The 17,576-nt window shown below is 40.7% G+C and overlaps 1 protein-coding gene across 1 annotated transcript in view; it reads right to left on the reverse strand.

The window, feature by feature from the left end:
* Window positions 1-17,576, reverse strand: part of DOCK4 (dedicator of cytokinesis 4) — a 263,370-nt gene that overhangs the window by 1,850 nt on the left and 243,944 nt on the right. Inside the window, exons 44-51 of the mRNA XM_018561382.1 lie at window positions 16,260-16,379; window positions 15,772-15,893; window positions 14,904-15,024; window positions 10,173-10,254; window positions 9,777-9,886; window positions 8,815-8,887; window positions 5,436-5,549; window positions 4,447-4,508 (exon numbers count right to left, since the gene is read on the reverse strand). Coding sequence (XP_018416884.1) covers window positions 4,447-4,508; window positions 5,436-5,549; window positions 8,815-8,887; window positions 9,777-9,886; window positions 10,173-10,254; window positions 14,904-15,024; window positions 15,772-15,893; window positions 16,260-16,379 — 804 coding nt within the window. The remainder of the gene's footprint in view (window positions 1-4,446; window positions 4,509-5,435; window positions 5,550-8,814; window positions 8,888-9,776; window positions 9,887-10,172; window positions 10,255-14,903; window positions 15,025-15,771; window positions 15,894-16,259; window positions 16,380-17,576) is intronic.

Genomic DNA, 17,576 nt, shown 5'->3' on the forward strand with positions numbered 1-17,576 from the left:
TATATATATATATATATATATATATACTTTTTCACATTTAGCATTCTGGAAAGTCACAGCTAAGGATGGGCATTTTCAATTCTCCCTTAAATCATGTAAATTCACTGTAGCGCCATCAGCACTCATGTTGATAATAATCATTTCCAGAACAAATCAAACTGGCATTTTATTTCAGGCTATTTGATCCCGTTTAGTGTAGCTGACTATTTCTGTCTCCAGCAGCCAAGAAAATAATTGTTATGGCTATATGAATACTGTCAGCCCTAAAAATCCTGTTTCCATATAAGACAGAAATAGGTGAGCAGCTTTATTTGTGAGAATGAATGTAGAGCAGATTTGTTTAATCGTGTTGTTACTCTTTCTTGAGAAAAACGGCATCACTTTTTAATGCCAGGATCAAATAAAGATTGAGAGAAGTCATTTCTAGAGTAAGTGTGCCCTCTACTGGATGCATCACATTGCAGTTTTGTTGGATGTGTTGTGTTTAAACAGTCCGTTCCACCTGTGGTCCCTGAAGACTGGGAATGGAAACTATTAGGTCCCTGTCAGGCAGTCACTTGGAAGAAAACCTGTAACTGAAAGAAAAAGCAGCATAGTTGCCTGTTCTGTCTTCTCACCTAATGGCTTACATACGTCAAGCCAAAAAACCTAGAACAAGAACACAGGAGTTCTACCGTCTCTTCCATTTCATTAGCTGTATACTTGTTCTGTGTCACTAACTTATTATTAAGGCCAAGGACAGTCAGGAAACTAGCATTTTCAGTAGAGGGTGAGCAATTTAATCTCGGCAGAGAATTTCTCTTTTTTGACAAGTAGCTTTCATTCATTAGACTAACAAAACTGTGGATCTCATGCTCAAAAGGCACTGTCAAGAAATTAAAGCCCTTGTACATAGGTGAGTGTTTTTTTCTTTACCGCTGTGGTGAGTGCAGCCACAAATACACACAAAGAACAAAGCAACAATTTTTAATCATGCATAGGAAAGTCAAGAACTTAAGTTTGAACTTAACTCAAGTTTTATTACCCTCTACCCCCTTATCTGTACTTCCCATCTTCTTTCTCTGCCGAGATTAAATTGCTGACCTTCTAAATCATCAGACCTTCTAAATCATCAGTCTACACACACAGTGTATAGACGTGAGGACACTGAAGAAGATTTCAATGCTGTAGGGAGGGGATGACAGGCTGGAGGGAGTACTGTCCTCCTTACCATCTTGTCTTGATTTATATTGTGATTGTAATGTCTTCTTTATATTGTAAAGCTCTGCGCAAACTGTTGCTACTGTATAATAATAATAATAATTTACGGGCCCTTAGACCACTGCAGAGGAGGGGGAGAAACGTTGGAAGGACTGGTCTGGTCTAAGAAAAAGCCGGCCCCGAGCTTCGGGTGAGTCTAACTTTTTTGTGTGAACCTAGACACAAACAAGCACTAAACCCTTGCAGTGCGGGTGTAGCCCCAATGCAAGGGTTAATAAAACATTTCCTAGGGTTTTGAAACAAGCAGCCACTGAGCTCTGCAGGTACAGTGGTATAATTTCAAAATCACAACAGAGACTCTGAAGTAGGGATGCACCGATACCGGTATTTTGGTACCGAGTACGGGTACCGTTATTCTTTTTCTGGTACTCGCCTATACCAAATATCGAGTACCGGAAGTCCCATTCAGGAAGCCAGGCGGTGTGTAATGACTCGCCACCTTGCTTCCCGAGTAGCCGAGAAGCCGGGCAGCGTGTAAAGACACGCCACCCAGCTTCCCGATTAACAAGGAAGCCATCCCATGCTTCTCGTCACTATGTGCCGAGAAAGCATGGAGCCGGCTTGCTGGCCAATTAGAAAGCCGGGCGCTGCGTCATTACACGGCGTCCGGCTTCTTGATTGCCCAGCTTCCCGACTAATCAGGAAGCCGGGCAGCGTGTAATGACGCATCCTGGTTGGCCGGTAAGTCGGCTCCATGCTCTCTCATCACAAGTGACTAGGGAGCATGGAGCCGTTACATGCTGCCCGGCCAATCAGGAAGCCGGGCAGCATGTAACGCCCTCGCTGCCCGGCTTCCTGATACAGGAAGTATCGGGCTAGGCATCGGAGCATTTGGGTGAGTACGAGTACTCTCCCAAATACTCGATGTCGGCACCGATAGCCATACTAGTATGGCTATCGGAGCATCCCTACTCTGAAGTTTCAGTCGATTTTCAAAACCTTACAGCACTTGCTGTTTTTTGACATTAGAGGGCTGGCAGATTGCCAAGTCCAAGCTGCTAAAGAAAACAAGGGAAGAAATTTGAAGATTCATTTCTCCACAGTGCCTGCAGCAACAGAAGTCAGTTGAGTTTTTGATTTAAAACTAACTTACTGCCTGTTAAGAATATCTAGATACTATCATAGTCCATGGTTGGGCCACAGGTGAATAACACTACTAAAGTAGAATTCTCTTTCTCTTGAAATTATACTTCCTTGCAATAATGGGCACTCTGTACACCATTTTTCACAGAATGCTCCATGACATTTCCTGCTCATGTGACAGAGCCCTGATATCAGTGGGTGCGTATAAACCTGGTTGAAGAGATAGGCTGCCGCTTCTCTGATTAAGATAGAGGAATTGCTCTTCAGAAGATAAAACCCTGGAAATGCGGTTGGAAGCACCTCATAGGAAATGGTCATCTCACACGAAAGTTCATTTAAAATGTTTGCCAAATAGAAATGTCAAATACAATGTGTTTTAAGGGAATGGACCCCCGGTTCTTCAGGGTTTGAGAAATGACATGTGATTGGATCTGGAAATATGCACTTTGTGGCAGGATTTTAGGTGGAATGAAGGGCTTTAAAACAGCATGACCCGACTACAGTTAGGGCAGCCAACTAGATAGGTTTGTTTACATTAGAAAGCTTTGAGGCTGCCAAGTCCCTGCTTCCATAGAACATAAGGGGGGCTGTGAGTTCAATGTCTCTGTTGGGAACTTTAAAGAATAATGCCTTCACAGTTTAGTAAATGGGGCACATAATTGGTGTGCTTTGGCAATCTCCCACTTTGGGTGCTGACCTCTTGTATTAAAGGAGAACTATGAGGTGAGTGCTTTTCACTCACCTCATAGTTCTAGCCGACCTGTGACAATGAGACTGTCACAGGTTGGCTCAGTAGATCGGGAGGTGAGCGAACACATACCGGGTTCGCTCACCTCTCGATCCTGTCAACAGAGTCAGAAACCTGACTAAACCATTGAAGCATCGGGATTGGCAATGACAGTCTATCTTTATTGAGCAGATAAACCACAAATGCAATGATACAGAAAATCCTACAACTAAAGATCCTAATAGATTATGAAGAGCTACTCACATCAACTATCAGCAACAACCTGTGTATATACAGATAAAAATCAAATGCAGCGCTTTTTCACACAAAATTAAACATAGTGTTAAGCTCAATATAAACCACAGGTAAATAAATGACTCCAGTGTGTATTGTGCTGTTACCTTGTTCCAAATGACACACAATGAATCTTATTTGAATTAAATGTGTTGTTTATATATAATCTAATTTTAATCATTAAAGAGGGCTACATTTTGTTTTTCAACTGGATAACAAACCACCAGTGTTTACTTATACCAAGTTTCACTGCAGGGAATGGCTGGCAATGGGACAAATGCTCCTCAGGATGCTCTTGATTTCTCACATGAAGACTAGCAAAAAGCCACAGTCAGTAATGCACATATATAGCCAATGTAAAATCACAAAAAACATTTACAGGATTCATTTTTTGTCAGCATGCAACAAATTGTTAAAACATTTCACGTTTTCAGTAGCGGGGAAAGTCACAGCTATAACTAGCAGCAAAAATGGCTGCTACGAGTGTATTCTTCCCCATAATCTGTTTTCATAAACAAATGAATGCTGTCACGCAAGTGCAACACTTCTGTGCCTCCCATTCCTTCCTTTCCAGCCATCCAATGCAACAAGCAGCCAATCCTCCATGGTCCATTTAAATAGAAGCTAAGGAGGTTTGCACTGTTATTAAACTGTATACCCTGTCCCAAAATGAATCAAAAACACAGCACTTTAGGTCTGTCACATAGCTAAACTATTGCCAGTAATGGACCCAATCCTTATTAAATTATAAGGTCTCACGTTAAAGGAAACTTGTGGAAAGTTAACATGGAGGCTGCCACTGCTGAATTTTCATTCTGACAGTGATGGTTGATGGGTTTTAATGAGGATCCAATGACTGTAATACTCTGAGACACTAACCTGGTACAAGTATGTCGATTGGGAGTTCTGATTTCACTCTACATACTTGTTCTTGGCCAGTGACTCAAAATATTAAAAGGTGAAGACAGCAAGTATTTTTAGCAGGAAAATCAGCCGTGGCAGCCACTATCTTTATTACTACAGGTTTTCTTTAATGCACATGCATGGTGATCTCTACAGTGCCACACAAAGAGATGGTTTACCTTTACTGGAGACCTTCCCATCAGAGAAGGAGATACTGCAGCCACATGTCTAGCTGGAGAAGCTAAAATTAAAATGAGAGTTAGAAGAACATTTTACACGAGAGTCTATGTTAATTTAAATTTAGTGTTGGCTTTTGAATACAATTCTGTTGGCAGCATCTTGGCATATACTTATTTATCCGATATAAAACAGATCCTAGCATGAGAAAAGGTGATAAACTCCCTAATATACTATTCACATTCAAACTCAAAGAAACAGTAGAGACAGCTGTAGGTAAAACACACCTCCTATTATAGTCAAATAATCAGAATACAAGGATCATGGGGATTTGAAGTCTTTTTTTTGGAGACATATCTATGAGGACATACAATTTTGAAAAAAAAACAACTTAAATCAGATGTGCCAATAAATTAATATTATATTGAAAAAAATGTTTTTCTTGGTACGACCCCTTTAAAGGAAACCTTTTACTGAGTATAATGTGTGCTGCCATTGTTGACATTTTGGAAATGCTAGATTCTCTGGCTTGAATACTTTCTGCATCAATTACCTGGAAGTCAGAACCTTTTTCTTCCTACTTGTCTCAGGTCATTGCCTCAGAAAGGTAAAAAGCCACTGGAACAGTATTAGTCAGGAAACTAGCCTTCATATTCTCTCAGTAGAGGTTTTTCATTTAAATACTACTGGTCATGGCCAGGTTTCTGAAACAAGACTTTGTTCAGAAGAGGAGCAACATTTGAAGTACGAAATGTTCTAAAGTACACATTTCCATTGAAGCAACACACCATAGAGCTGAGCATTTGTAAACTTTCCTCTTTATGGTGCCATGAAACATTATGTTTGCTCATAGGCGATAAATGTCTCATTGCCAGCTTTAACTCAATTAAGTCTTCTGAACAAAAGCTGATAAAACCACAGTGCATGAAGTTAGTTTGGAATGAATTTGATTAAACCTGAATGCTGAGCCTTTCACACAAATCAGACTTACCAGCCTGAGTGGGCCTGGGCGGCACAGGAGGAGTTATCAGCCTTCCACTCTCTGACATGTTTTTGGCTTCTTTCCCGCTGTCCAGGCTCCAACTGCTTGGGGCTGTATTCACTGCTGTAAAATAGGAGCAGAATTGACATAAACAACCTTGAATTTCACTGTAGATTTTGAAAGTCAGACCTGATTGTGTTATTCTATACAGAACAAGACAGCAGCCCTTCACATCTCATTGTGAAGAAATATTCTAAAAGTTTTGGCAGGAGGGCAGTACATGATCTGACTACATAAACAGTGACTTTGTAAATTACTTTGTAATACTGAACTATGCTCTGCTCCGGCATGCGTCCTCTATTTACCATACCTGCAAACAGACATATACCTAAATCTAGTCAGAAATTATAATGATAACCTCAGTGATACTGGGCAACTTATGACATAAGTGTATGGGTAAATAATGATCCCATTAATGTAAATAAAAAATGATCAGATACGCTTTATATTGTGGCCTGAAAACGGCTGTAGTTATCAGACACTGATCGGTGTGTGCAAATTAGGCGGGCCCTATCGAAGGGTCATTCAACCTACAGATCTGCAGAATCTCATACAGTTTAGCCACCTATACAATTGACTGTACTTTAATTGATCAACACTGGTCTTCCACAAGAAACTGGTAAGTTGGCTGAGATAATACAAATCTATAATTACTGATAAGAATGTCTACAAGTACACCCGTTCAAGGATTTTACATGTGCTATTTAAAAATAAAAGTAATGATTGCTAGTAAATAGTATAACTCTTCATCTTAATTCACAACTGAGGGCAACGTTATACAAGCAGGCAATTAATAAATTTCAGTAGTAACTAAAACACATGCATCAAAGTGTCCAATTAAACATGATTTACCTCAAGGAATATCATTGTATATGCCAAATACACTGACTGCTCTTTATCTTATGTCAGTTTATTTATTCAGAACTTAAATTACAAGCTTTAATGATTAGCAATTAAGATAATTTTGTACTAAAATAATGACTTCCATCTATCTTATTCACAAGGCTCACAGAGGCCTTTTCTAATTATATGCAGGGAAGGAACCCAAGTGACAATATTATTTACACTTTTTAATATACGGTAAAGGTGCTAATATTCAAACAAATCCAGCTTCAAAAGTCTACATTCTTACCCATGACATTATATTTGTATACATCCCTTTCCATGTGGTAGCTTCCAATAGCTATGTATTACATGCTGAACCCTGGAAGCTGTCGCCCCCCCCCGTAAAACAAAGGAGAAAGCAAAGAACTAGTCACCAGTAATAACTGTGGCATTCACACAGCTGATCTTTTCCCTGTTACTGACCAACCATGCCTTGCACTGTGTCTCTGTGTGGCAGTGGTCATCTTTGTAGAGACAGGGCACTATGTTTTCTCATATCACAGCCTCCAGCAAGGAGAACAGCGATCAGCACAGCAGTGACATCATCAAATCTCACTCCAAATCTCCTCAGACTAGCAGTCAGAGGTACAGTGCCTTAAATCTGAAAGTGCAGTGCTATTTTTGTTAGGAGGAATTCCAGACAAAAAGGTATATTTTAAGGGTACTGGTTAGACACAAGATTTCTAAATGTTCCCTTTAACATAACAAATAATCTCTTGTGGTCTACTTTAAGCTAAATAAAAACAATTTGTTTTTTACCACAGACATCAGATAGCAAATTTCCTCACATAAAAACGTCTTGGCTGCTGACATATTTTTTAACAGCATGCCTTGTTTGTTCAATACACACATAAAGGACCTCCTAACTTTGGGGAATAATATTTTTTTTAGATAAAAAGCACAACGTTGTCCATAAAGTACTTCCCACGTGAGGTTTGATGGCTGGATGCAAGTCACCTATAGGCATCAAAGTTATAAAAATGGGAATATTAATTGATTGATCACACAACTATCCATCCTTACCCCCATACCAAGGTGCTAGGTGTCATCCTGGACTCAGATTTCACCTTTCTTCTCCACATCCAATCTTTATCCAAATCCTGCCGCCTTCACCTTTGTAACATCTCCAAAATATGCTACTTCGTCACCAATGAAACCGCAAAACTACTTATATACTCCCTTGTTATCTCTCGTCTTGACTATTGCAACGTCCTCCTCATTGGCTTACCTCTACATAGGCTATACCCCCTTCAGTCTATCATGAATGCAGCTGCTAGACTCATCCACCTGACCAACCGCTCAGTGTCTGCAACCACCGTCTGCCAATCCCTGCACTGGCTTCCACACGCCCAAAAGGATAACATTCAAAATATGAACAACGACATACAAAGCCATCCACAACTCTGACCCCGGATATATCTCAAACCTTGTCTCAAAATATCACCCTAACCGTCCCCTCCGCTCTTTCAAAGACCTCCTGCTTTCCAGCTCCTGTCCGTCTACCTCCCACTTTGACTGCATTTAGGCGATCCCTTAAAGGAGAACTATGACATGAGTAATTTCCACTCACCTCATAGTTCTAAGCCGACCTGTGACAATGAGACTGTCACATGTCAGCTCAGTAGATCGGGAGGTGAGAGAACACATACCGGGTTCCCTCACCTCTCGATCCTGTCTAGGCTCTCTGCTGTGACAGGGGGAGGGGCTGGATTCCCCTCTCCCCGCTCCGATCTGCCAGCGCTGACTGGCGGAACGGACGGGGGAGGGGGCGGGTACAGTATACCGCGAGCTTAGGGTAACGGGAGGACGCTAGTTTGTGTCCTCCCGTTACCCCAAGGAGAACTATGTGGAAAAACACTGACCAAATAGTTCTCCTTTAAGACTCATCTCTTCAGGGAAGCCTATCCCACCTCAACCTAACCACTCAACCATCATGTTCTCAAACAATTCATCCCCACACTGCTACCTACTCATGTATCACTTCCCCCTCCCTTTGTAAGCCCTCACGAACAGGGCCCTCCTTACCATGTTGTCTTGAGGTGTCAATTAGGAGCACACAGGAGGTAACCCACGATTTATAAATTGAATTGTATTTATCATGTCTTCCTTATATTGTAAAGTGCTGCGCAAGCTGTTGGCACTATATAAATCCTGTATAATAATAATATTAATATGACAAGGACCACCTTCTGCCTATGTTTACCTCAGATGTTTGAGGCAAACAAACAAACAATCTGTTTACTCCACTAATCATTTCTTACACATTCTATGGCATTGATTACAACAATGATGAGCAATCCTATATCATGCTGTCATGAAAGCAATTGATTTCACATATATATAAAAGAAAGCTCTCATGGAGAGAATAAGCTGTGAATTCTACAAAGACATTTCTGTGGAGTACTGAAGGAGACCACAGTTGCTCTTCTGAATCTTAACATACCTTTATCTGGAGCAGAAAGATTTGGGTCACTGCGAGGCAAGGTGTTTTCTCCAATGTGATTGAATAAAACTCTCTAGGAAGGTTGAAATAAAGGAAATAACAGCTTTAGTGCATGTATTTGTACATTGTATAACCATGTATGTTTATATGGCACATCTAGGTTTTTGTTCTGTGGATCAAGATGGAAATCATATATTTTCCATTCTAGTGACACTTTTTGATGTCTTAAGTTAGGTTTTGATGTTTTATGCTATACTTCTGCGTGTAAAAAAGGTACGTTTCTAGCACTATGGATTATTAAAACGCAAATCCTAGCACGCACTTTGAGAAATATCAGCATGAAAAAGAAAGAAGAAAATAATGAGATATCAGACTGAAGGCCTTGTATTTCTGCAAAGCAGACATATGTATTTTTGTGAAAATGGTGTTGAAGAGCAGAGCACCAGTGTATAGTACCAGTCCTAGTATGTATAATTTTAATGATTAAAATAAATACATTCCTTCGCTTTGTCTGCTCTCAGATTCAGGTTACCAAGCAACATCCTCTAAAGAATGGAAACTAGGATGGTATTAAGAAAACCTAGCTTGTGGATATTTCTACAGACATTAACTACTTAATAAGAACAGAATATTGATGCATCAGAAAAATAATGACCTTCTACTCAGGGAAAATTGCAGCAGCCTCTCACACATAAAATTTGACACACACAGTAATAGACTAAGTTAGTCTTTCATATTGCATACATTCTCCTATTTCAGCTAAGACAATTGTTTTCTGAGAATAAAAGTGCTATTTTTTACGTTTGCAATTATTGGTTAGTTAATTGGTTAGTTTGGCAATTATTGGTTAAATAATCAGTATACAGATATTAAAACTACTAAGTGTACTATACAACACAACAATTTCAGTCTAGCTTTATCTGTGAAAGCACACATTGTCAGTTTGCTTTAAATCTGGCTACCTGGGGCGGTTCAGCTGGGATTGGAAATATGGCACTGCAGGGTCTCTCTCTTGGGGACAGGCAGGCATTTTCTCTGGAATGCTTGTGTTTGTCAGATAACAGTGGGGAAGCTTAAAACAGAAGACACAGCAATCAAAACAATATAGATAAAATAACAGTATATTTGTGCGAGATATTCTTCACGTGTGTTCTTTATGCAAACTGTTGGGAGCATATAGGACCATGTTATCCTTACTGGTTGAGAAAAACTGTAGAGTTTGAATAATGTGATGGTTAAAAACTATAAATGTTATGTCTTAAATGTTGTCAGTGAAAGTGTGGTAATGGAGGTATTTATATAAACAAAACAACATAGCATAAACAAGGCTTTTGTAAAATATATAAAACATGCAGTACCTCTTGCACTTGATGGAGCGGAACTTGTTACATTTGGGGAGGCAGAATGAGTAGAACTCAGGCTTGAGGTAGAAGGACTAGGCTGAAATACAATTGAGGTTAAAAAAAATAGTACTTTAAGTCCTTAGTCAAACTAAAAAACTGCAAGGTTATGCAAATATCTGTGGGTGGCCTGGAATAAGCATATCTGTAAAGTTAGACATCCTTATTTGCATGCTAATTCCAGGTACGGGACATAAAGTATTAAAGTGTAAACATGACATCCACAAAACTAACATTTTGCAGAATGAAAAGTAGGCATGGCCTCATTGTCTCTCAGAAAAAGTTACCTTTAAACAGGTCCAATGGTGCACCAATTATAACCTAAAGCTGTGGCAGCAACACGCTGGGGCTCCAACATCAGCAGTACATTCAATGGAAGTTAATAAAAATTGGTAAGGAGGCTGTCTATTACTTTACATAGCAATAGGGAGGTGAGAGAAGGTGGTTCCATTTGTGAGTTTACAGGAAAATTTAAGATTTGCATTTCACTTTAGCTGCTTATATCCCTTGATCCACTGATTGTTGCAGTTTCCACTGGAGTTAAGCTCTGCTGATGTATTACACATTAAGTGCAGTTTGGGTTGCCCATTTGCTTTTAGCATCATCTTGAGCCCTACAAAATGTAGTATTCAAAGCTGCAACATTCTGATGATCCCTATTTACATGAATTTGCATGCCCCCCCTCATAGAAATGACCTGTGAATGTGCATGCCCCCACTCACCCCACATAGAAATGACCTGTATAGCTGATATATGGCATGGGCCAAAGTTGTTGCATTGTGGGATATTGGCAGGTATGCATTTCCTCCACTACCATTAAGTGGAGAAACATTGGAGGGTACAATGGACCGCACTGGAGACAGAGCAAATGTAAGAGTTGTCTAAAAGTTATCTGCTGCTTCAGGGCTTGTTCACACCAAGCGCGGAGCAGATCCGGACCAGAGCAGGTGCAGACCGGATCAAAACTGCGTCCAATGTATTCCTATGGTATTTTGACCTCCAGTTCACATCGCAGCGTGCGGATCCAGACCAGATCCAGACCGGAGGAAAAAAATGCGGCAAGCCCTATTTTACCTGCTCTGGATCTGGTCTGGAACGCATCAAAAACGCATCAAAAACGCATGCAAGTGCCCGAAAGTCCATGTTAAACTTCTTTTTTTTTTTTTAACCAAAACCGGCCCTAAACGCATCTAAAACGCATCCAAAACGCGTCTAAAACGCGGCACAACCCACTACACTGCATGTGCAGAAACCTGACCGGATCTGGTCTGCATTTGGTGTGAACAAGGCCTCATACTCCTGCCTGGTTTTCTTTAAAGTGTGCCTAAAATTAAGAGTTTAGGTCTTCTTTTAGCAAATGTACTGATCAGATTTGCATGCCCTATAGTACAGTCTTACAAATGGAAAAAATATTAACCGGCTGGACACTGTTAAGAGGATTAAATACTCCATTCTGTAGGATAACATTATACTCAGCAGACCAGCCTTTGTAGATCATCAGTACATAAAGATCTAAAATACTCTGAGCAGGGATGGACCTACTGCCGGTACACTGGTGACAGAGCAAATGTAAGAGTTGTCTAAAAGTTATCTGCTGCTTCAGGGCTTGTTCACACCAAGCGCGGAGCAGATCCGGACCAGAGCAGGTGCAGACCGGATCAAAACTGCGTCCAATGTATTCCTATGGTATTTTGACCTCCAGTTCACATCGCAGCGTGCGGATCCAGACCAGATCCAGACCGGAGGAAAAAAATGCGGCAAGCCCTATTTTACCTGCTCTGGATCTGGTCTGGAACGCATCAAAAACGCATCAAAAACGCATGCAAGTGCCCGAAAGTCCATGTTAAACTTCTTTTTTTTTTTTAACCAAAACCGGCCCTAAACGCATCTAAAACGCATCCAAAACGCGTCTAAAACGCGGCACAACCCACTACACTGCATGTGCAGAAACCTGACCGGATCTGGTCTGCATTTGGTGTGAACAAGGCCTCATACTCCTGCCTGGTTTTCTTTAAAGTGTGCCTAAAATTAAGAGTTTAGGTCTTCTTTTAGCAAATGTACTGATCAGATTTGCATGCCCTATAGTACAGTCTTACAAATGGAAAAAATATTAACCGGCTGGACACTGTTAAGAGGATTAAATACTCCATTCTGTAGGATAACATTATACTCAGCAGACCAGCCTTTGTAGATCATCAGTACATAAAGATCTAAAATACTCTGAGCAGGGATGGACCTACTGCCGGTGCAGCCGATGAGGGGGCCCAGTGAGACCTGGTCCAAGGCACTCAGGGCCAGTGCTAGCAGAAGGCCGAACAGACAGCTCCCTGAGAGTGCTGAGTGGGGGGGAGGGTTTGATACCAGAAAAGACTGGGAAGGTTGAGGTAGATAGAAGTTCATTCAGCTGATCCAGTGGTGCCATCCGCTGTCATTTCAGCAGCCCCACATTGAACGTTGGGGCATTCTCGGTCAGGAGTGCGGTGGGTTTGCTTATATGTCCAGCAATGAAAGAATCCCCCCACCTCCACAGTGTGTCTGGGATTTCTCATAGCCCTAGATTGTGCCAGGCTGTTAGAAAATCTCAAAGTAGTGAGTGAAACAGCACCCCTGCCTCATCTCCCTGCTTATCCCTGGGATCCTGCAGTTTAGATGGTTTCCATTTAGGAAGAAGAAGGAGCTGTCATTGAGGTGTTTAGCAGGAGAAACAAAAGTGTCAGATCCAGCAGGATAAAAGACAAGTCTGATCTGCCCCCTGCCCAAGTGACCTGATGAAACTGTGACTTTCCATCAGCAATTAGGGTTAAAGTCCAACAAAAGCTAAAACTTTTTTGTTTTGATGGGTTAAAACCCCTGATGGGTTTGTTATTGCCCTGTCTTCAAAACTGTTGTCAAAAGAACAAAAACAGAAAGAAAATCTTCTAATGATGTCACTTGTTCTAGTGACAGCTGGAGGGGTTTTCCCTTTGGACAGATTTTCTCTCACTCTCTGTTGTGTCTATAAGGGTAGAATTGAAGTAGTGATGCACCAATACCAATATCGGTGTATTGGTATTGGTGCCTCACTTGTTCTAGTGACAGCTGGAGGGGTTTTCCCTTTGGACAGATTTTCTCTCACTTTCTGTTGTATAAGGGTAGAATTGAAGTATATACCAATATTGGTATATAGAGAGAGCAGTGTGTGCTATACTCCATTTTGTATATGGAGATCACTGTGCGCTATACTCCCCACTGTGTATAGATCGAGATCAGTGTATATAGAGATTACTGTGTATATATAGCGATCAGTGTATGCTATTCTCCTCATTGTGTATATAAAGATCAGTGTGCCATAGTCCCCATTGTGTACATAGAGATCACTGTGTGTTATACTCACTACTGTGTATATAGAGAGCAGTGTGTATATAAAAATCAGCGTATATAGAGATCATTGTGTGCTATACCCTCCACTGTGTATATGGAGATCACTGTGTGCTATACCCTCCACTGTGTATATGGAGATCACTGTGTGCTATACCCTCCACTGTGTATATGGAGATCACTGTGTGCTATACCCTCCACTGTGTATATGGAGATCACTGTGTATATAGAGATCAATATGTGCTATATTCCCCATTGTGTATATAAAGACCAGTGTGTACAAGCAGATCACTGTGCCTAAAGAGATCAGTGTATATATAAAGATCACTGTGTGCTGTACTCCCCACTGTGTATATAGAGATCCGGGAGCGGACCTACCGCCGGTGCAGCCAGTGCGACAGGCTTCTGTGGAGGAGTGCCGGGCATCAGTGGGGGGGGATGGAGATGACCGACTTCTATGGGAGGGGGGACAGGCTTCTGAGTAGGAAGGGAGGGGCAGAAGAAAAAAAAATCTCGCACTAGGGTCCTTCGATCAACTGAAGCCAGAATCTGGAGCAGTTGCCCATAGTAACCAATCAACATTTTGTGCAACCAGTCAGTCCCTGGAGAGAGCGTGCACGCTGTATCCAGCTTCTGACAGGTTGTGCTATTAGCGTAGCGGGGAAACCAACTGTGTATTTTGCCTATCCTGTCAGAGGGTGGATGCAGCGAGGGACTGTTCAAATAGTAACAGGCACGCTGTCTCACTTCTGCCAGCATCGGAGAGAGAGAACGCTGAGCTCATCGGTGGATTCGGGAAGAATCATTTTTTTTCTCTTAATGTCAGGTGCCTTACTGGTTTGGGGGTGGCATTTTTGCCTAGTTTGCCTTGCAGTAGATACGCCTCTGCAGTTAAGTTTTGAAAATAAGAGATAATCTGATTGGTTCCCATGCACAACTGCTCCAGATTCTGTCTTCTACAATTTTGATACATTTCCCTTACTATATGTTAATGAGAGCAAGGTCAGAGTCTCCAGTCTTTCTATGAGGACAGACAGAGGTTCCTGTCACTTTGAAATCGTAGACAGAAATTTGCAGTCTTTGCAAAGGCCTGTTCCATAGAGACATCTAAAAAGTAAGCAATATTTAAAATATATATATTTCTTAGGTATGTTGTGTGAATAGGAACACAAACATATTGTTGGGTTTTCTCAAATGTGAGTACAATAGTGGAAATACACTTTTAGGAATATCTGTAAACACAACATGCAAAAATGATCATCCAAACAACATTCTGACAAAGCAACTATACTAATATTTAAAAGAACGTCCATATTAAGAGCAATCACCCACCTGCATGTGAAATACTTCATCAGAACTTTCAGACTGTCCAGTCAAATTGCTAACTTCTGCTGACGCTTGTGATGACAGCGAGGATGAAGAGTATCTATTCACAGCTGGATAACTTAAAGCACTATTTCACAAATGAAAAAGAAAGCAGAAAATAAATGATGGGCAGTTTTAATGATTCTCAGTGCTTCAAATATGGCAGAGACTATACGTATAATCTATACTATGACGTGAGGGGGTTTCTGCTTTCTTGAGAAACTCCATTGAACATTTCAGAACAAGCCAGCATATATGCATTAGGCACTGACACTGGTTTGTACTATGCTACTTCAGGCTGAACAAAGCAATGTATGGTTAGAGAGCCATTTGGTCAAATTTATGGAACCACGGATTCCACCAAAAGAGATTTAAAAAAAAAGGAAAAGTGAGATGACATACTGTATGTTGTATTGTAGATGTACGTTATATTAATGTGACACATTTTAATAATGGAATAGATTAAAAAAAAAAAAAAATCTAAACTTTTTATCATAGTGGACCAACAGATATTTAAACAGCAAATAGAGGAAATAACAAATGAATAACTTAGTAAAAACAAGTAACCGTGTATGTGTGTATATCCTGTATATGTATATATTCTCTCTTTCTCTCTCTAGATAATGGAGCCTAAGGCACAATAACTAAGTTGATAGGACAAGCAAGGAATTTAAGCTGCAAGGTATAAATTAGACACTATCAGCAAATCTCACATTTGGTATGGAAATTTCAGTTGAGAGTTCTCTAACACTGTATATTGGGACTTGTTGACTTTGCTATGACAGTCAATCTTCACCAAGAAAGAAGCTTATTGTGAATACTATGTGCACCTTACCTTCGTCTAGGAACCACGCGTACAGCCTCTGGACCTATGATGGCAGGTGCGGAGTTTCTAGGTATGCAAGGGCTTCCATTGGGGAAACTGACAGGACTGGGTGGTACACAGGCTGAGAAATCCTGATGGTTCAATGAACAGACATTTACACACAAAATTAGAAATATATAATTGGGAACATTTTAGTGTAAACACTTCATCAAAAATGTACGAGTACAGAAGCAAAAAAGAAATAAGGGGATTCCTAATACAGTGGTATGAAAATTCTGCTGCTACACACACAAAGTTCATAACTGCAGTAAACATGAGGTGTCACTATACAGACGAACAGAGCAACACCAATTTTAATGAAAGGAAGATGTACTTTAACATAATAACCAAAAGATGTCAGTGTTGCTCAGGATTCTGTTTAACTTATCATTTTAAGACCATCATGCAATGTTTGACTTTCATCCGCAGTAAAACACAATACATAATGGTCTACGTACCTGTATTCCCAGACTTGACTTCAGTACAAAGAACTGATCCACCATCTTTTTGTGTAAAGGTCTCATATCCTGAGGCACAAATTTTTCATGAACTGCTAAACCAAACTCTAAAATCTGAGCCTAAAAAGATCCAGTAAAAATTAAAATCCATTAGTTTGTTGCAATGGCTACAATAAAGTGACACTAAACTCAGGAGTAAATTCTTAAAAATGCATTCAAGTACTTTAAGATGTAACTTATTTGTGTATCACTCAGCTGTAGACCATCAAATCATCTCTGAATTGGTGCAGATACTGTCCTTCCTTCTGGACTACCTTTGATCCCCATGGTCATTGTGTGTGTTGCAAAGTAGTCACCGCTCCAAGCTCTCTCCTTTAAGGGTCTACAATCTAAGTACAAATCATATGATTATAGATTATAATGATTTTAGTCCATCACAGGAGTGAATTTGGAGTGGTGGCTACTTAACAACACACACAGGGACAGGGGCTGACTGGCAACTTTTAGCCCAGGGTGCAAGTACAACCCAGAGGCCCATGGTGCAGCAACTTGGCCCCCCTCCTGCTCTCCCTCTTCCCCTGCCTTCTCCCTGCCCCTGTCTGCCACTTTTGCCATACATGTAACAGTAGCGTGAATGTATCTATCGGTTTAGGAAACTTAAAGCACACTGGTAGTGTAGGGATGCCTTGTCAGGGCTGTGCGTGTGCATGACTGCTGCGACCCTGTTAGTTCTGCCACTAACTCAGAAATACACTGTACAGCATTGCAGAATGGCATTGGCTAAAGAGAACTACAATTCCAAGCAATACATTACACAACAATGCAGAATACCATCAGCTATAGAGGACTATATATCCCAGCAATAATGACTACCAACAGCTATAGAGAACTACAATTCCCAGCAATACCATTATACAGCAATGCAGAACAGCATCAGCTATAGAGGACTACAAATCCCAGGAATAGTACATTATAGCTGGTGGTATTCTGCATTGCGCTGTATAATGTATTGCTGGGTTTTGTAGTCCTCTATAGCTGGTGGAATTCCGCATTGCGCTTTATAATGTATTTTTGCTGAGATTTGTAGTCCCCTATAAAGCGCAATGCAGAATACCATCAGCTATAGAGAAATACAACAAATCCCAGCAATACATTATACATACTGTGTATAATGTATTGCTGGGATTTGTATTCTTCTATAGCTGATGGTATATTGCTCTGTATAATATACAGTACAGCATAATGTACCATCAGCTGTAGAGGACTACAAATCCCACTATCCCAGCAATATATTATAGAGCACCATGTGGGGGGGGG

This window comes from Nanorana parkeri, unplaced genomic scaffold (assembly GCF_000935625.1).
Source record: "Nanorana parkeri isolate BGI_ZX_2015 unplaced genomic scaffold, ASM93562v1 scaffold520, whole genome shotgun sequence".
Taxonomy (NCBI): Eukaryota; Metazoa; Chordata; class Amphibia; order Anura; family Dicroglossidae; genus Nanorana; species Nanorana parkeri.